Consider the following 20129-nt stretch of genomic DNA (forward strand, 5'->3'; position numbering starts at 1 on the left):
ACAACACAACAACAACATAAAGAAATTCAACTGAAGATGAAATACTTATTCTTATTTTTCATCATGTGTATTGGAAGAACTCAGGCTTCTAGTTGCAGAATAAGAACTGTACGTAAATTGGATCTCGACAAATATTCGGGCAGATGGTTTGAGGTTAGTGTCGTTTTTTTTTTTATCGACGATATCGTGTATCGAATTATTTACAGGCTTCTGATTTGGCTAAGGTTTTTAACAGAATTTTTCAGTTTCAATACATTCACTCTTCAGTTACAAGGATGCGCTAGAATACGAGTTGATGTAGTTGGTTCAAACTGCCAGCCCTCTGTATTCTGTATTCCTTTACTTTTACAAATCCTGCTCAAAAAGGTAGACCTTTACGTCATTTTTTCTAGATGTACAACTCGTTGATTCCAAGGTTAACATTTCAGAGAAATTCCTTTTGCACGACAGCCACGTGTAAGTATTTTCCTTGTTAAACCTCAGTAATGACAGACACGTGACCATTGTATATTTTATTCAATGTTAATTAATTAATTAATTAAATATTCTTTATACACCAAGTGATACACACCTGTTTCACAGCTTCTAAAAACTGGAAAACTTGGGTAAAATTTCGTTCCTGGTGGGAAAAATACCCTACAATTTCAGTCCCACTGGAAAAAATTGATTTTTATTTCATCCAAAGTTTATATATTCAAGGGAAAAACATCGCACTCAAAAACCATCCCCACTTAGAACAATAGAATTATGGTCATTGCAATTTCAATAGAAATATTCATCCTTTAATATGGGATGAAGTTTCACCGGGGCTGTAAGACAGGCGTGTGACAATGGTGGTCGTTGTTACTCAATGATGGTTTTCTCAAAATAATTTCTTAATTTCATTGAAAAACTTTAGACACAGTCGTTGGTGATAGCATTAGAGTTTTAAACGCTGGTCGTAGAGGAGGTCCAAGAGGCAGGATTACCAAATACGGCTGACGGGACTGCAACTCGTCCTAATCCAAGAAAATATCCAGGAGAGATAATCGTGAATTTCCCAGGAGGAAGTCCACCATCCACATCGCCAAATTGTAAGAATTTTTCTAAGTCAACCTACAGCAGACCAGCAACGTTGTTTCTAACATTATATAATTCTTGTGGTCATTAGATGCCATTGTATGAACGATCTGTTTATTATAGAATCCGTCCCAGCTGGCACACAAGGATGTTTCAACGTTTATCTAAACGACGTTCACAACGTCCATATAACGTTATATGAACGTTGAAACAACGTTGTGTGTCAGCTGGGGTGTGTTAAAGGCCCGGTAGGAGCCCCTACAGATTGGGAAAATTAGCCATTGAAAATACCCTAAACAAAAGACGATGCTTTTATATTTCCAAGTAATTTTAGTTTTCTAAGAATTATGATTTATATTCTAGTGCAAATTGGATTACAACATCACTATGTAACGTATGTAAGAAATAGAAAAAGTTCAGTAAATACTTAATATTAAAAGCTCACTTTTTTTCTATAGATTTGGTTGTCAAATTAGGTCCAGTCGTCAACGGTAAATATGATTATGCTATTGTGACCACTGTCAATAAGGCTTACTTTTGGATCTTGGCACGTGATGTGAACACTTTCAGGGTGAAGTACGAGCAAAGTTTATTGGAATACGCCAGTTGTAATGGTTATAACACAAACTATAACCGGCCTTTAAAAAGTGTCCAGGGAGGTGAATGTGTTTATTAAATTTAGATGTTGTATTGTATATTCTTTTATTTTTATATACCTTTTCGGAATTGAAGACACTTGTTACGTAAATAATAATTTAATTTTTAATTTTGAGATAAATGTAAAAACACAACAGAAAACTATATAAATTTTTCTTTGAAACATCATCTTGTAGCAGAGAAGTACATGATAAAAATCCCTATTTGGTCAGCTCTGGTGACCCTTCAAATCCCTTTCACAATTTCTGAGGTCATCCAGAAGACTTTTCATTCTAAATCCGATTCTTCTACGTTTTCGGTAAAATGTTCACGAACGGGTTTCTAGAACCGAAAAACGCTAATGGCTAGCCCTAAGCAAGTATTAGTTATTATTCCGATTGGAATACACGTGTGGTTTCCTATTCCGTTTTCATTGTAGTAAGACATCAAAAATATATTCAGTTAAAAAAAGTTCCCACAATGCCTCGTTTTTTAAAACGCTTCGTGAATGAGGTGGAAAAACGAAAGTGGAATGTTTTGAAACTCTCAGCGTCCAAATTTCTACAATTTGATAATTTTCTTTGCAGAAATTTGGACACTAAGAGCTCAAATTACTCTTATAGATCAATTTTAAACTTATTTTAGCAAGAAGACACAGTTGTACCAGTTGTGTACTCGTTTCGTGTTGTATTAAGGAAGGTTACATAGAACTATCTCTATATTCAAGCTTTCAAGATGTAAAGCTGGAAAGTTTCAAGTTCTAAAAGATCATTTTTGAGCAAAACAACTCATACCATTTCTCTATTGATTTCCTTATCTTGAGAAAACACGTATAACTAGCATTTCGGGCTTACATTTCAGCGCAGCAGGTTTATTTGGGAAATAAAACACGGGTTAAAAAAATATCAAAATTATCAAAATTATTTCAAAAGAAAGGAAACAGTGCAAAATATCGTGCTTCTTTAATGTCTACAAAGTGTGTTATTTAAAATTGTCGTCCATTTTCATCGTATCAAATGTTTAAAAAAATTAAAAACATGTCAAGTTCAATCACGTTTTTACTCCTCTTCTTCTCCAGAACCTTCTGGCTCTTCGGTCCCTTCCGGTTCCTCAGTGCCTTCTGGCTCCTCAGTGCCTTCTGGTTCCTCAGTGCCTTCTGGCTCCTCAGTGCCTTCTGGCTCCTCAGTGCCTTCTGGCTCCTCAGTTCCTTCTGGTTCCTCAGTTACTTCTGGTTCTTCAGTTCCTTCGGGTGCTTCTGTTCCTTCGGGTGCCTCAGTTCCTTCTGGCTCTGCAGTGCTTTCGGGTTTTTTAGTTCCTTCGGGTTTGGCAGAGGGTGAGGCAGATGGTTGGGCTGTTGGAGGCTTGGTCGGTTTGACAGCTAAAAGTGAATATTTTTTGAGAATTCATAATGATCTTACACTCTTACTCTTTTCTTGAACTTGAAAATCATATTATTCCCATTATATTAGCTTAAAAAATTCAAAATTTACATCAACCAGAATCATGCTGATTAGATACCCTATCTCTGTTAGATGCGATCAATAACCATCTTGATACAAGGTTATAAACTTACTGCATTGTCCACAAACTTCACAACTTTCATAAGCAGCAAAAGCCCTTTTTCGTCTCTTTTCAGGCACTTTGTCGTTTTGAGCAATTTCATTCAACTTTTCGCAAACTTCTTCACTTGTCACTTTTGTGCATAGTCTGCCTCTCGTACGACAGGCTTTCTCTGTAAAGTGAAAAAAAGTCACGTGAAAGATTTTATACTGATAACCATTGTCAGAAGTAAACGGCTTAAGAAAAAAAAGCATCAGCAGCATAGCCTTAAATGAAAGTTTGTAGCTTAGGAATAAGATCTTTTAAGAGTTTGGTTGAAATGAAAGGTTTTTGATTTAATAGCGGCTAAATTGAACCAATCAACAGATCAATATATTGAACTCAAATTTATAATTTGAACTAAAGAAACCGTTGAATGATATATGATTACTAAATTACTTAATCTTTAACTTACTGCATTCGCCACAAACAGCGCATCGTTCGAAAGCTTTTCGTGCTCTTTTCTTTTCTTTCTTTGTTGCGTTTACCGATGTTGAAAGTTCAAGTTTTCCTTGACAATCTTCCGCGGTCTCAACTTCTTTGCAAAGCTTGCTTCTGCTACGTGCACAAAATTTAGCTGAAATATAAAAACACCCTTGTCTCAGTACTCCAAAGAATTCTTACCCGTAGAGGATATAGGGGATGATTATTTGCAAAAGAGTATAGGTAATATTTTGTTTTTAATGGACAAGACTAGATATTTTTATACGGATCAAATCTCTGGTGGGGATACAAGATATTCATCTCTTCCCCAATTGATCTCCATATGCTTGACCCAATCTTGTCAGATAGAGGTTCCAAATTTGGCTATTATATATGCGAGCTTTCAGAAATTGAAAAATCACCATAAAATTTCCCACAGAAATTTAAAAGTATCATGTGACCTGATTAAAAGACATTAGTTTTCTTACCTTCCTCATTTTGTCTTCTGAATTGGAAAACCATGTCCATATTAAAATCTAGAAAGTATTTTGGATAAGAAAGGGTTATTAAAAGACTTATCTTGTCTCATTGACTCGGTGAAGTTTTAAATTCCACGGGGTCTGATTTCGAGGTATCTAAGCTCAAGTAAAGTAAAGACATATAAATCTGTTGATAAATCAAAATTTCAAAATCACATCTAGCAATTATGGGTCATAAAATACACATACATACACATACATATAATTATTCAAAACGATTTTGCTTGTAAGCTAACTATTTGCTTGTGATCATGATACAAGAAGTATCGAAACGTCAAGAATGAAAAAAGTTTTGTTTTTCGTCTATACTTTCTTTTTGAGAATAATCTGACCCAGAAGAAAATTTTTTCAAGTATCTTAAGCTCATTCATTATCCTATCCCGGCTTGAAATGAGACCATTTTTATTTTTTTTGTCACCAGGTTAACCACTAGAGCAGATCTGACCAGATTTTAAAACGAAATGGATTATACTAAATATGCGCTTAACAAAATAACAAACAAAGGACAATGTATTTATCAATTGGGCTTTTCCAGAAAAAAAACGTATACCCCCTGTTGAGGAGGTCCATCATTTTGTGGCTGGAAACGCTGTAACCCCCTGGAATTCCAGGCAATTTCAGGTTTCAGCCCCTCTGGAATTCTGAATTTTACTAGGATTTAAAAGGCTACCCCCATGGAATTCCAGTTATTTTTTTGACAGATTTTAGTATCTCCCCATGGAATTCCGCCATATATCAAATCTTACCCCCTTGGACCGGAAATGGACCTCCTCAACAGGGGGTATACGGTTTTTTTTCTGGAAAAGCCCATTTATGGCCAAGATGAAGGCCTGACCAAGTGCAAAATTTCCTTCAAAGCATATATTTGAGACAAAAATATGTAAAAAAAGTCTACTTTCACCTTCCTCAACTTCTGAAGGTACAGTGGGTTCTGGAACATCTGGATCAGTGGCTTGAGGGGTTGTTGGTGGTAAAGTTGGCATCACTAGTTTTGCAAAGAATTTTGAGAATTAATCAAACGAAAAATGTTGAGAGCTATTTTTTACCAATGGAATGCCTGCGGGTACTAGCTTTGTAAGATGAAGGGTATGTCCGATTTAAAGTCCAAAAAACGGCCCTTAGACAGACTGAATTTTGAAAATCTTGTCCGTTTTGACGTTTTTGCCAAACTTAGAGACACTATTTCCCAAGACAAGAACTTCCGATTCAAGTCCAAATTTCAAGAATTTATGACGCTTCGTTAGAGTTGATTTATGAATTTCATAAATTTGAAATCCTTACAGAGACTCAATTGCTTTTTAATGGGTTTTTTATCCCTTTGAGGGACTTGCACATATCCGACAACCATTTTGCCTAAGTATTCCATCCCCTGGGCTAGGATGTAAAATAAAAGAGATGAATATAATTTTCCATATTTTTTGAGAATATTCTTGCAACAGACTTACCACATTGTTCACAAGCTTCACACTTTTTGTAAGCCATACGAGCCCTTCTGCGTTCCTTTTTGGTTGTGTTTGATTTGGCAATGTCTAATTTCTCCTGACATGCTTCTTCTGTTGTAACATCTTTGCAAAGTTTTCCTTTTGTTCTGCATACTTTTACTGTCAAATTAGAAAAAGTGGACTGAGATTGAAACATTTGGTCAAGTAAATATTTTCGTATATTTTTATCAATGTTTGCCAAGTAATTAATAAAAGACTTCTACAAAAGCACTCCACGTCTGACACGTCATAATTTACCTTGAGTATCAGAGGTTGAGTATCGTACCGGAAGTTTCCAAAAAGCTTTCCTTCTGATTCTTATTCAAAACATGGAGCTAGCAAATAATTAATATGGATAATCAAAACACTAACCTTTTCCACCTTTTCTTTTTTCTCCGCTTTGTCTTTTAAATGCTAAAAAAATTAATGATCGCTATACAGTGGAACAAAATCTTAGAGACCCAGACTAAATTAAGAATATAAAAATCCCTAAAAAACTAATTCAACAGCTTTAAAGAGAAAACCCAGCAGCAATACTGTTTATTCTCTCAAAAATGATTTTCAAAGAACTAAAAATTTTCTTCAAATTACAGAGAGTATTTTATGGTGCCTTTTATCCAAAGGGATCAATATATAGTAATTTACTCGAACGCGGTTTATTCTTACTTTCAAGTTTATCTTCTAAGAGGTTAGAAGTCCTTTTGAGGTCCGATAATGTTTTGCTGAGTGTCTTGTCATGTTTCTTGCTCCTTCCAGCGTCAGCTAAAAACAAAAACGAGAGAACTTAGAATAGATTTTCCAGGCTATACAATTCTTCTTAACCTATTCCTATAATCAATTCCTTACAACACCTCTGCGACACAGACACAACCATTGAGTTTCAAGCCCGAAGGGCTAGAGGTCAATCTCTAACCTTTCTCAGGCAAGAAAAATTGAAGCCTTAAAATATGCGCCGTATTTTTGATGACGGATTGAATCTAGCAATTCCTTTGTTTTCGAGTTATATATTTTTCAAAATTAAGCGGTAAATTTTAGTTTCAATCTGTCATTTGTGTAAAAACCAGGCGGGTCGCTCAAGACCGCGCAACTTTGGTAGGATTTGTTGGCTTCAAATCCTACCAAAGAGATTGACTTCTAGCTCTTCGGGCTTATACTTCATTGGACACAACCCCCAACAACTGAAAAGTTTTGGAAAAATTTTGTATCCAGTTGGAAAAGTACCCTGCAGCGAATTTTAGCCCAACTGGATAATTGACTTCATCCCAATTTGACATTCAATGTTAAATACACTCCAAAACCATCCCAGCCCCCTGGATTTTTTAGGCCTGGAAGAATAGAATCGTAACACTATCGGGATTTTGATGGAAACCTTCACCCCAGCTGTCGGAAAGTATTTCATCAGAACTGCGAGACGGAGGCGTTTCAGAGCATAATATCAGTGCTGCAAAGTGGCTGAACAGTCAATTTACAATAACTTAAAAAAATGATAAACATGTCAGTATATAAGGGAACACGCTTCACAAATCTAAGATTACTTTAATCATTTATTGCCTGAATATTCAGAAAGGACCGGGGAAACATCATATACTCACCACAGATGGTTGCCAAAAGTAGCACGGAAAATAAAACCAACGACTTCATTTCTGCAACTAGGTTTTAAGAAAAAAGATAGTGTCCTAATGTTTTCAAGCAGCTGCTATTTATAAGGTAATCTTTTAGCCCTGATGATGGAGAATTGATCAGTTCCTTTATGGAAAGATAGTGAATTGTTGAACACCTCCTTCTATGGAATTTCCCTCCATTTGTATTATATACCTGACCCAGGTGGTCTTACTCAACCCACGGGCACAGTCATGTAGTTTGAATATTAAAATATTGTTTGTCAATAAAGGAGCTAATTTAACAGTATGCCTATTTTGATGGATTTGCAAGAAACTGTTAACTGTGGAGTTTTCGTATAGATTATCAGAAAGGTTAATGGACAATTTGAAATACAGGTAGGTTTACAGACCTACCTACCAGACAGATTTTCTGATCCCTTCTTTTTATTCTATTTTGCTTGAGTAAATTACCTATCTCATATAACAGATAACCTACTCTGCCATCGCCGCGTGCTTTTCTAAAGGGATGCAGCGATTGTCATTATCTAACAAGCTTCTATAACAAAAACATTCAAAGTCGTGTTGCTTTTTTTCATGAACATCATTAAAGAATCTCCAAAGGATAGGTCCCCTTGCAGATTCATCACCCTTGAAACAAATACATGACGTGCGTGAAGTCTTTGGAGATCAATCTGTAAATTAATTTTTTTTTTTTTTTTTTTTTTTTAAAGAGGCCAGTAGTAATTAAATATTAAATTAAAACGTTACAATATATAAGTTGCTTAAAATACGTAGAGCTAGGAAATTCAAAGTTTAATAAAAAAAAAATTGAAATCACGACACAAACAAAACTGAAAAACTGAATCGAAAACTGTCGAAATAGCACAACCTAGCGGGTCATGCCAAACTCAAAAGCATAAACAAAAGCAATGGCAAATACGGTGAAAAAATTAAGTACTAAAATCTATGAAAAGCTAACATTTCAAAATATTGTTATTCAATAAATCAATCTCATCAAACCTAAGGTTTGGTTTAAGTGTTCGTGTGCCGCGAATACATGTTACAACTGATCTCGTTAAAGCAAACGAAATTTTTGTTCTGATCCAATTTTTGGTTTGAGACGCGTGAGAATCTGTCTTATCAGCTAGTAGATTAGCTAGCGCTCCAAAGAAGTGCTCAGCCTCTACACCCATTCCACCATTCATGGAAAATATCAACGGAGTGAATGATCCATGATCAACTTTGTTAATCATGTAATATGTGTTAATCTGTAAATTAATAGTGTTATTGTGTATGTCATTTTGTAGGTGTGTCACTTTCGTTTTCACAAGCAATGTTTTTGTTCTTGATAAGTTTGTTTTGATTGATAGATCGGATAGAGCCTAACTTAGACTTTATTCAATCTTTGTTTTGAAATTTAAGGCCCGCCTACATTTAGCATTTGGTCAAAAAGCACTATTTTCAAGATTTCGAGAAAAATAAGCTTTTAAAAAGATTTTCCGACTGCTCTACTCTACCTTTTTTGTTTTGATTTAAAGTCTATTCACGATAAGTGTGCACTCTTTTTTCTTTTACCTATAACTTTTGAAGGAATTCTTTAATCTTTATAAATTTGGTATCAATGGAAAGATATTAGTGAGTGGAACAATTTAAAATAAAAAAATCTTTAAAAAAATTCCAAAAATGAAGATGAAAATGAAGAAGAAAAAAATGAAGATCTTGTAGAATACTGCTATAACTTTCATTCTCGCTGGAGAGATTCTTTGATCTTAGAAGATTATCACTGTGAAAAAATTTCATTAAGATATTTATTCAATATAAAGTTATGATACAAAGTTAATAAGTGATTGACCCCAAAAAACAGCAAAAAACTGCAGAAAACAGCGTTTTTAGACGTCAATCAGCTTATAACTTTGTTTGATATCTTTTGACTGAATGATTATTTTTGAGAAGTTTTTTCACAATAATGACGTTCGATGATCAAGAATTCACTTCACGGAAAATGGTAGTTATAGCACTTTTCTACAAGATCTTCATTTTTTTCTTCTTCATTTTCATCTTCATTTTTAGAATTTTTTTGTAAATTTTTTCATTTCAAATTGTTCCACTCACTAATATCTTTCCAATGATACCAAATTTATAAAGATTGAAGAATTCCTTCAAAAGTTATCGGTAAATGAAAAAAGAGTGCACACTTATCGTGAATAGACTTTAACAGTGTATTTTAACGACCAGCCAGGGGGCAAAAGTATTTTAAAGGGATACCAAAATTGCATCTTGAGGCAGAATTTTTTATTTCAGATACATCTTCAAATTTATATATATCATTTGTAATAGTACCTTGAACTAAAGTCTATTCACGATAAGTGTGCACTCTTTTTTCATTTACCTATAACAATTGAAGGAATTCTTCAATCTTTATAAATTTGGTATCATCGGAAAGATATTAGTGAGTGGAACCATTTGAAATAAAAAATTGTTTAAAAAAATTCTAAAAATGAAGATGAAAATGAAGAAGAAAAAAATGAAGATCTTGTAGATAAATGCTATAACTTTCATTTCAATGGAGAGATTCTTTGATCTTAGGAGGTCATCACTGTGAAAAAATTTCATTAAAATATTTATTCAATATAAAGTTATGATATAAAGTTGATAAGTGATTGACCCCAAAAAACAGCAAAAAACAGCAGAAAACAGCGTTTTTAGACGTCAATCAGCTTATAACTTTGTTTGATATCTTTTGATTGAATGATTATTTTTGAAATATTTTTTCACAGTGATAACGTTCGATGATGAAGGATTTACTTCAGTGAAAATGATAGTTAAAGCACTTTTAGCTTTTCTGATTACTCAAAGTTCAACGATCACAAATTCTATTGTAAAACGTTGATTAGGTCATTAAATGAAAGTCCAGAAAAGACGGTTTGCCATACAAATCGGATGGTTTCTACATGATTCGACGATAAAAATGAAAATTAGTTCCTTTTTTGCCGATTACTAGTTCAATTTTTAAGAATAAGGAGCAATATTTTTACCAATGTATAGCAAAAGAAATTCTTAACGCAATGATATTAAATTGGTTCTTGTAAAACTGTCAAAAGTCGAGTAAAATCAAGATGAAGTTATAATTTTCTCGAGCTCTAGCTTTCCATCATATGGTGCGGTCATGATGCGGTTATATCAGTAGAATCGCTAGGAAATTCTGAGCAAGAAGATATAGGTACCTTTTCGTATAGGAGAGGCCCGTGTACCCAAAATATAAGCCCTAAAAGTTTGCGCATAATCAGGCTTGAAACAAAAGAATTTTATCACAACACGCTAATTATGCAGATTTTTTATAGCGACAACAAAAGAAACCTATTTACTCGATATAAACTCCCTTAAGGGCAAGAGGCCTGGTATATGACGAGCCGTTTTTCCATTGTTTTCAAGAAGCTGTTTTTCCATCTCTTTACATTCCTCTGGTTTATAGCAGAAAGTATGATTGATAAACTTGGTGGAGTTATCAAAACAAATTTGTTGTCAAAGAGACTTAACAGTAAGTGAAAATACAGGCCAGATATTAACAGTCCCTTGTTTCGACCAATCGTCCCAAGTTAGAGCAGTTGACGGTAAGATTTATAAAATTTTTGATCAATCAATGAATATGTAAACGACTGGACATCCATCTCCTTTGTATTTTTTGAAGATAACACTGCTAGCTTCGTTGCCGCCTCGTTAAAATCATAAAATGAAACAATGAATGACCTCAGATGAATACTTTGCTAACTACGTCAAAATTTCGACAAAAACTTCAATGGTCCAACTCTTTACATCTCTTTAATTTACGTTATGAGGAAGTTGTTTTAAGCCATAGAAAAATTTATTCCAGCGATAAAATAGATTCAAATTTGCCAGAAGCAATTTTCATAAGCTGGAAAAGCAAAAAAAAAATCACATACTGTACTGGTGGGAAACAATTATTAATAAAACTTTTTAATTTGAGCTGTGATACTCACGGTAATCTATTCAAGCCGCTTTCTACACTTTTTTACTTGCTTGCTATTTGTCCTATTTTCATCTGATTCGCATCATCATCAGGTGGGTAAATTCAGCCTGTTCTTTGTTTTTTTATCCTAGTAAATGTGAATTTTTCAAAGGACGATAGTTTAGAGTCTTTAAGCCTTTGAGTGAAAAAGTAAGCGTATTAAGAACACAATAAGAACATTATAACCCACTGGAGTGTTTGTACAATCTCGGTCAAAATACATTGAGAATTTTGGTAAATTCTTCGTTTTTAGCAATTTAAAGCTCGGCCGAAAAAGTCGCTTTTGGGCTTTTTGTTGAATTTAATCGAACATTTCAGGAAGGGTTTATAGACTTCCAGGCTATATTCTGAGACCTATTGGTATTCTTGAACTTTTGGATCCTTAAGCCTAGTTTCCATTCACCTAGCGGGCAGTGCGCTGCGACCAGAATTCTAAATATAAAAGTAGTCGCAACGCACTAGCGACCATTGGTTGATTTCCATTGATCTTGAGATTTAAAAGAAGTGCTCGAAACATTCAAAATCCTTCATCACAATCTGTATACATTTCTAATTTTTTTACATGTTTACTCTCTTCTGATTGGCTGAAATTATTTGATTACTGTATGACCTCGCACGCACGCTTTTGGAAGTTGAAATTTTTGAGCTACCAAAAGTGAACAAAATTGCACAGCAGAGCTCGAAAGAGCTCTAACTTTGTTTAAAAATATTTACATTTTTGACGTCAATGAGCTACACGTTTTTTTTATTAGAACCCAGTTTATAAAATATTGAGGCTGAAATGCGTCGAAAAATTAAGAACATCTTAAGAATATGCCCAGCCTCAGATTGGAAAAAATTGACAAGAAACTACAATTATTTCCTCTTTTCAAGCAGTTATAACTGAACTTAGTGATGAATTTTCTAAAATCGAGAGTCAAATATTGTCCAAGTTTTACCAATTTTAAGTGGTCTTTATTTTGCATGATATTGTCGATTTAGAGTAGTCTGAAAAATTAAGAACGCATTTAAGAACATTTTAGGCTGAAAATTTCTAAAAAAATAAGCACATCCAGGCTCGGCCAAATTTTAGGTGTTCTAATAAAAAAAAACGGTATATTTCATCTCCAAAATTTAAATTTTGCTCTTCAATTGCTGAAAATATTATAATATATATTTTGTGCAAAGTCTAGAAAATATTTATATTTATAAAAATTATAAATAAAACCCTTCCAAATCGTTTGTGGCTATAAGATTGTGTGGGAATTTCCCTTTTTTTCCAAATATGATGACTTTCATCGTAATAAAAAACAAAATGGAAGCTATTCATAGGTAATCTACATTTTTTTAAGCTTACCGTTATATCTTACTTCATATCATCCTTTGCTTGTACATATAGAACTTTTATCTGTAAACTATAACACAATTCCCTATATAAATAAATTGTTCCTGCTGGTAAAACAAAGTAAGCTAGATATTTAAAAAATAAGAAATTAGTAAAATAAGCAAACAGTTGAAGCCAAAGAAACTGGCAGAGATCCACAATCTCGAACAAAAGGTTGTAGACTTTTCAAAAATGCATGAAAAATTTCAAACTAAGCTCTAAAAACCCATTTTTACCAGAGCTAATGCTGTTTTTATTGGATTTTGAGCAAATATTTGGAAAGCAAAATTAATTTATTAGAAGTTTTATACGGAAGCCGAGAAGGGTCAACGTGCAATCTTTTCTGAAAGCTGTCGAGATTTCTTTCAAGCTGTTGCGTTCCCAGAAACTGTCGCGTTCCCAGAAACTGTCGCGTTCCTAAAAACTGTCGCGTTCCCAAAAACTGTCGCGTTCCCAAAAACTGTTGCGTTCCCAAAAGCTGTCGCGTTCCTAAAAACTGTCGCGTTCCCAAAAACTGTCGCCTTCCCAAAAACTGTCGCGTTCCCAAAAGCTGTTGCGTTCCCACAAAATTGTCTCATTTGCAAAAACTGTGATTTCAGATGTTACTCAGGGAATACTCTTTTGTAGCCTTGTGGCACGAGCTCATGTTAGTTTTTGAAAAAAGATGCAAAAAACATCACCTTCAAGTGGCTTGAAACCACATTTATGACCGATGACAACACGCTTTTGCTCTCTTTTGATCTGCCATTTCGAAATAAATATAGTCGGTCAAATTCATCGTTCATTATAGGTTTTGATTTAATAGAGGACATGCAATTAACAGTTAGGTCCGATTGAACTGGCGCTTCCCACATTATTCTTCAGTGCAAGTGATTTCCAGCGGTTTCTTTGGGAATCACCCTAAATAATCTATGATTTGATTGAGCTTCTGGTTGGGAACACGTCAGATTTTGAGAACGCGACACCTTTTGGGAACGCAACACTTTTTGGGGACGCGACAGTTTTTAGGAACGCGACAATTTCTAGGAACGCGACAGTTTCTAGGAACGCGACAATTTCTGGGAACGCTACAAAGAAATCTCGACAGCTCTAAAGAAATCTTGACAGCTTTAAAGAAATCTCGACAGCTTTAAAAAACTCTCGACAACTTTCGGAAGAAGTTGCACGCTGACTCTTTTCGGCTTCCATAGTTTTAAGTTTTAACATTGTCAATCCATGAAAAGTGCATATAATAGCATAAATAATAAGTTTAAGTTTAATGAAGATAATGGATATTAGTATTCCATATAAACTGTTGTAAATGCATTTTACTTCACACCCTTTCTCTGCTTGTACAGATAAACTTTATATCTGTAAACTATAACACAAATCCCTATAAACAAAATAGTTCCTGCTGGTAAAATAAAATAACCTGGATATTTAAAGCATAAGAAACTCGTGGAATAAGCAAACAGCCGAGCCAAAGAACCGGCAGACGATCTAATACTGTCAATCAGGCAAGAGTTTTCTGGCGTCACAGTGTTAAACAATAAAATCTTCCCTGCTGACTGGGCATTGAAATAGGTCCATCCTTTAGCAAGCATCAGGAACGCCAAATAAAGTAATTGGAAAGTGTAACTCTTAAAATTGTCAATCCTTGGTAATGGTATGATAGCAAGCATAACCAAAGTTAGATTTAACGCTGATAGGTAGAAGAAATAATTACTTTTGAGTCCTTTGAAGACATGGCATTTTATCAGAATTGTTATCACAAGAAAATGAGTGCCAGCTCCAGCTATGGTGAGCCATGAAATCCAATTGACTGGCCAATGGAATAATGTGGCTGCGTTCATTGCAATTAAGGAGGCTGATGCATTAGTACAATATCTTATAATGGTATAACTTGTACATAATGAAATGATATCGATTTGCAAAAGCTCTTTCCATTCCATAAGTTTTCGTGATCCTTTTGGCACGGAAGCATGCTTGTTACTTTTGCAAATTTCACCAGTAGTTAAACGGTCCTTTCTGCTGTTTATTCTTCCAGATCTTTCTTCCAAGGCTTGTTCATCATGAGAAGATTTTGACATAGTGTTGAATTTCACTCTCATACGATCCAGGTCTTTTGATAGATCAGTGAGTTGAAACCATAATATGACGAACAAAAGGACTAACAGGACTACAAGGAATACGTGTAATGCATTGTATTTATTGATCATCCATCCACCTACAAAAATTGAACCTCAAAAATTTAAACGTCTGAAATGGAATATAAGTAACTAGCCGTCCCGGCGTCGTCTGAGACGACTTCTTACTCCTTTTAATACGCTCGCTTCGCTCGCTTTTCTATTTTTCAGAAACTTGTAGGGATTTGTATACAAATGTACTTATTTTGCGAGAAGAAATGTTCTTAAATTTAGGCCTTTTTCGTAAAAATTGATGTTTAAAATTTTTAAGGGGACACTAAAATTAATGCACATTAAAAAATATGGTGAAAGTATTTTTAGTTGAATTTTGATTTTTCTTCTCCTTATTAAATTGTATAAATTTGTCATAATTTCTTTTGTTGAAAACCTTCAAACAATAATGTTCTTGACTCGCTAAAAATAATGCTCATGCAAATATTGGTAGACTGGAGTCGTTTATAATGCATGTAATACTAATAATAAACACAAATAATGATACGGGATTTAGTTTGTATAAACGACTGGAAGAATCCGGTGTTCCAGCCTTATAGATACCGGGCCTAGCTACGCAGAAACTTGCGTAGCGAGAAAACAATTTATTAAGCAACAACAAACTCTCGAAATAAAATCAACTCAAATGAAACATTTTTAACACACAAATCCACACACATTTCATTTTAAAGAATTTTTTTTGAGCGGGAAAAAATTTAAATTGCGATATTGACACTTTTTTTTTGTTTGGAGTTAGTGCACAAAGTTTTCTAGACGACTAAAATTTACTTTTTTGCTTTATTTCTAAATATGTCTGAATTAGTCGTCTAGCTTGCTAGACTAAAATATTGGTGAAAATTGAGTTAAAAATTTCTCGCGAGAAATCGGTCATACTTTAAACGTGCTTTTTTTGGGGTTTTTGGGAGAGGAAAGACTATTATTTTCCTCACGCAAGGATGAAGATAAAAAACAAATAGAAATTCAAATTCAGTATTAGAGGTACTTGGCAACACCGATCACTCCAAAGATCACAGTGCTTTACGGTGGAATATAAAGAGTGTCTTTTTTCAATACCTCTTAACAGAGTCAACAATTATTTAACAATTAAACTCAATGCGTAAGTAAAAGCGTTTTTATTTTGCTATCTCAATAGAACAAAAAATAGCAAACATTGATTAAAAAATTTCATAATTGAATTGGGAATAAGTCATCAACTTTTTTCATATTGTCAAGTCCATTAAATTGAAATGTTTTTATCAGAGTATCAAATAGAAGGGAAATGTCATCGGAACTTTATTAATCTCAAGGTTAATCATAAATATGATGTCTTTTTGAAAACTCAAATTTTATCTTCGACGTATTCCCATGTGAATCAAAATTATTTCATAACCGACATAAACTTTTTTTTTTTAAACTATAAATTATGCTGATAGTGCTATTGCACAGTCAGTTGTGTTTCTCCATCAAGGAGAGATGTGCTCTCTTGAATGGAAGTGCACTTGGCGAATAGAATTGAATATACAATCAAAAAGGCGCGAAAAAATTGCCGTGTATTTAAAAATCGCTAGCGAAAAAGCCTCATGCGAGAATGGGAGAGTTCCGATTTAAGCGTATTATAATATAGATTATCATTCTATTGACCCGAATATGAATGAGCTTGAAGGCAACGGGGATGAAAAGGGTCGTGGTCAAGAAAGCATAGTTGCAGTTCAAAAATAAAAAATTTAATCTAAGTACGGAAAATTTTATTTTTGGGGTTGGAGTACTGTATAGCTTTCAAACAGTCGTCGCGACAATATGATCCAGCTAAAGCTACAATTACAATTAAGTACAGAAAAAAGATTCTGTTTATCAACTATCCACAATACTATTAAGGGCTCTGACCACAGATATCTAAGCCCGAAGGGCTAGATAGGCAACTTTAAGCTTTCTCCAGCAAAAAAAAGTGAAGCAAAAATTTGACTTTTTAAATTTCGTGCCGATGGATAGGATCTAGCATTTTAATTGTTTTTGGAGCGCGAGATAAAAAAAAGTAGGCGGCAAACGCTATTTCACATCTCTCAAACCGGTGAAATTGCATATTTTAGTCACGTGACTTTGGTAGGAAATCCTTCCAAACTTCGGCTTCACTTTTTGATAGAAGCCGCAAATCTAGCTCTTCGGGCTTTACAGATATCTGTGGCTCTGACCATAGTGAATTCTTAATATTTGCCACGTACAAAATATAAATCTCTTGATGTAGCCCACAAAACTGTGGTATGTTATACATTTTCTGTTAGGCCAATTACCCTTATCCTTGTGTCTGAAAATTTAAGAATCGAAATGAAAAACTTTGATAAAGAAGAAAATAAAGACTTTTGCGAAGAAGAGTATTTCAACTTTGAACAGCATAGTTTCGGCGTAGAAAATATATTTTGAAATTTTGTTTGCTGTAAATGGTGTATCTTTTACCGAACTAAAAATTGTCAAAACAGTACAATTCTTTGCGGACAGTTTGAAGAAACTTCGAAACGAAAAGGTTAATTACGGTACTAGGTAATGTAAAATTGTAAAATATTATTAACGTCTTTTTAAAGTTTACAACGTCTTTTTTGTAATTAAATTCTTAATTACTCTTAAGGGATTTGATAAAAAATCAATTCATCAAGGCAATTCTTTGTTAAAAGTCTTAAAGAACCTAAAACATAACTTTTATGTTCAAATAATAAAGTTTTTCGACTATGGTCAGAGCCCTTAAAACCTACCAATTTTGAGGTAGACCCACGAGAAAAAGACTGGTGCACCGGGTCCAGCAGCCATGCCAATGGCATTGGAGAGTTCATACCAACTCAAAACTTGGATCAACTCGTCTTCTTTATGATAACATCTTTTGAATTCGCCTGATGAAAATAAAAAGGACGAAATAAATATGTCCGAATTCATTGTACCGTGAGTTTGTGTAATACCGACATACCTTGTCTACTTCCGTCTAAGGTACTATCTGGTCTGCAGCAGGGGGCCGTCCACTCAATGTTTAACTTTTCCTTTTCCTTGATGCGTATAAGAAGTGTAAAAGTCGACAAAAAAAACAAGCCAAAAAGGGCTACGAAAAATTTTTCTCTGCGTACGTACATTTTCCTTTGACCCATCCCCTCCGCCTGTACGCAAGCATACGCTTTGAGAAGAGCCCCTCCCCCTTAGTGCGTACGTACTATCCGGACGGCCCCTAGTTTGAATGATTTTTAAACAGTTTACTCAAGGTTTTATTTATAAAGACCAGATAGTTGCTATAATGGAATAAAACTTTCTGTCTGTTAGATTATTCTACTCGAAAATATCTTTCCAGCGGTGTTTAAATTCATGTTGATCAGCATACATTTGAGACGAACCATAATTTTCTTACCACAAAAAGCAACTTGGAACGCTTCATTGAAGCCACATAAAAATCGTCCAATAATGATAAACAAAACGTGGATGGGTAATGAATATAATAAATTCCCAACAATGGTAGCACATAAAATCAATAAACAGGATAATTTTAAATTCCTTGTTCTGTCCATATAACGTCCCATCAATAACCCACTGAAAATTTGCCCTAAAGCGTTAAACGCTTCAGTTAGACTGTAATACAGTCTTACTTCGTCCGGAGTCATTTTAAAACTTTCTTCCAAATAATATAAAAGTACAATTAGGACAGCATTGGCTTCCAAGCCATTAAGAAAACTGAGTAAATAAGAGATGTATGTTGTTTTCTTGAGTAGCTTTGTCCATTTTTTGTATTCTTCACTTTTTTCTAAAGTGGTTGTCTCTGCCATGTCACCTATGAAACAATTTTTCTAATCCTCTTGTAAACACTTTCATGATTCGTTTCTAAGACATTCACAACACAAGCTCTCAAAATTGAAAGTTAATCTGATAACATCTCTTTAGCTGCACGCTATACACGCTATGCTAGTGATCAAGAAGAACGGGCAGACTTAGAATAATCAAAGTGACGCCTTACTTGAAGATTGACGATAATTACGAATCAACGCTTTGAATTTTTCTTTAAAATTCATATTTCACAAGCTAAGCTTGCATTCATTTTTTTGTCATTTCAGACTTGAAACGAAATTGTAATAATGATCAAAAAAGTTTAAAGGAAATTACAATATTTCTATATAAAGAACAAAGGGAATAGTCGAAGCTCTATTTATTCAATTATATAATCCATTTATCAATCTTTCATTTGAGACATCTTTAACTTAAATAAAACAAACTTATTTTTAATCTAATCTGATAAACGACTGTTTTTTAAACAGTTATTCAAAAGGTATGTACTCTAGCTATCGGTGCAAACCGAATAATAACCAAATGAAAATTGCTAAAACAATCATATTAAACAATTTGCCTAAGTAAAATTCGCTTGATAAAAGCGATTTGTTTTGAAAATTAAAATTCAACTCTTTGAAATAAATAACAAATTACATCAAGGAACTGGTGATCACTGATAGCATGCAGTGAAAACAGCAACAACCTTTTATAAAATTTCATGTTTTATTCTTGGAATATTTCCAAAGGTAAAATTAGAGTTATCCGCCATAATATATAGGCATAATAAGTTGTACATTTATGCTTAAACTATGCGGCCCCCCAAAACGTCGATCAAATTTAAAATTTCTCTCAAATCTAGAGGAAAAGAGGTTTTACAAAGATTTTTGCTGCATGAAAAACTTTAACATCTCTACTTTATTTCCCGGTAAGTTCTTTTTCAAAATTTTCACTTTCAACAATATTTTTCAATTGCTTAAAGATATGTAGCTTTTTTTCTAACGGCCCCCAAAACGGAGGTTTGCAATTTTAGCGATTTGTCGAGATATCTTTAAGATATGAATAAAAAATTTTGACCATAATTTGGAAATGTGATTTAGAGGGTTTTGGGTTTAAAGTAGTTTGATAAAATTTTTACAGTATACCCCTGGTTGTCAAAACGCTGGTTTGGTAGCCCCCAAAACTTAGGTGTAGTTAAAATCAAATTATTAAGCCCAGTGGTAAAAGGGGGAGAAACTATGAACGTATTTGTGTTTTCCACTTAAATTTACGACCCGATGGATGTAAAATTTATGATTTTTATAAAACATTTCAAGATTTTTGATATTGTAAAGCCGTCCAAACTGAAAATTTAGAAATTTTCAAAATGACAATTTTGATTTAACAACATCTTAATCAAGTTCCTGAAAACCAATCTCTTTTGAAAATAATTTTATTCATGTATGGAATAAGCTGT

The 20129-nt window shown here is 33.9% G+C and overlaps 2 protein-coding genes and 1 long non-coding RNA gene across 3 annotated transcripts; 1 reads left to right on the forward strand and 2 right to left on the reverse strand.

Moving 5' to 3' along the window:
• LOC136815313 (uncharacterized) lies at positions 1 to 954 on the forward strand. Its single transcript, XR_010847706.1, has 3 exons — positions 1 to 153; positions 393 to 456; positions 899 to 954. It is a non-coding gene; the product is annotated as an uncharacterized lncRNA (long non-coding RNA).
• Positions 955 to 2600: 1646 nt separating this feature from the next.
• On the reverse strand, positions 2601 to 7435 carry LOC136815314 (axoneme-associated protein mst101(2)-like). The gene is made up of 9 exons (XM_067071753.1): positions 7330 to 7435; positions 6404 to 6499; positions 6110 to 6151; positions 5702 to 5857; positions 5158 to 5241; positions 4206 to 4253; positions 3710 to 3871; positions 3269 to 3427; positions 2601 to 3073 (listed from the first exon to the last, which is right to left on the reverse strand). The coding sequence occupies exons 1-9, from the start codon at positions 7376 to 7378 to the stop codon at positions 2754 to 2756; spliced, it is 1116 nt and encodes a 371-aa protein (XP_066927854.1). The 5' UTR covers positions 7379 to 7435; the 3' UTR covers positions 2601 to 2753.
• A 6425-nt stretch (positions 7436 to 13860) lies between these two features.
• On the reverse strand, positions 13861 to 18969 carry LOC136815315 (uncharacterized). The gene is made up of 3 exons (XM_067071755.1): positions 18267 to 18969; positions 17629 to 17763; positions 13861 to 14934 (listed from the first exon to the last, which is right to left on the reverse strand). Exons 1-3 carry the CDS (start codon positions 18676 to 18678, stop codon positions 14036 to 14038), a joined length of 1446 nt encoding a protein of 481 aa, XP_066927856.1. The 5' UTR covers positions 18679 to 18969; the 3' UTR covers positions 13861 to 14035.
• Positions 18970 to 20129: the final 1160 nt, after the last annotated feature.

The sequence above is a fragment of the Clytia hemisphaerica genome, unplaced genomic scaffold (genome assembly GCF_902728285.1).
Source record: "Clytia hemisphaerica strain Z4C2 unplaced genomic scaffold, Clytia hemisphaerica genome assembly, whole genome shotgun sequence".
Lineage (NCBI taxonomy): Eukaryota > Metazoa > Cnidaria > Hydrozoa > Leptothecata > Clytiidae > Clytia > Clytia hemisphaerica.

What these genes read in the sequence shown, in the direction of transcription:
- LOC136815315 (XM_067071755.1), bottom strand. Translation starts at nt 18,678, where the DNA reads ATGGCAGAGACAACCACTTTAGAAAAAAGTGAAGAATACAAAAAATGG. An exon ending in GTTCCAAGTTGCTTTTTGTG is followed by an intron (nt 17,764 to 18,266) that starts GTAAGAAAATTA and finishes TATTTTCATCAG; the next exon opens with GCGAATTCAAAAGATGTTAT. An exon ending in GTGGGTCTACCTCAAAATTG is followed by an intron (nt 14,935 to 17,628) that starts GTAGGTTTTAAG and finishes CAATTTTTGTAG; the next exon opens with GTGGATGGATGATCAATAAA.
- LOC136815314 (XM_067071753.1), bottom strand. Translation starts at nt 7,378, where the DNA reads ATGAAGTCGTTGGTTTTATTTTCCGTGCTACTTTTGGCAACCATCTGT. An exon ending in ACTTTTGGCAACCATCTGTG is followed by an intron (nt 6,500 to 7,329) that starts GTGAGTATATGA and finishes TTTTGTTTTTAG; the next exon opens with CTGACGCTGGAAGGAGCAAG. An exon ending in AAAAAGAAAAGGTGGAAAAG is followed by an intron (nt 5,858 to 6,109) that starts GTTAGTGTTTTG and finishes CTAATTTGACAG; the next exon opens with TAAAAGTATGCAGAACAAAA.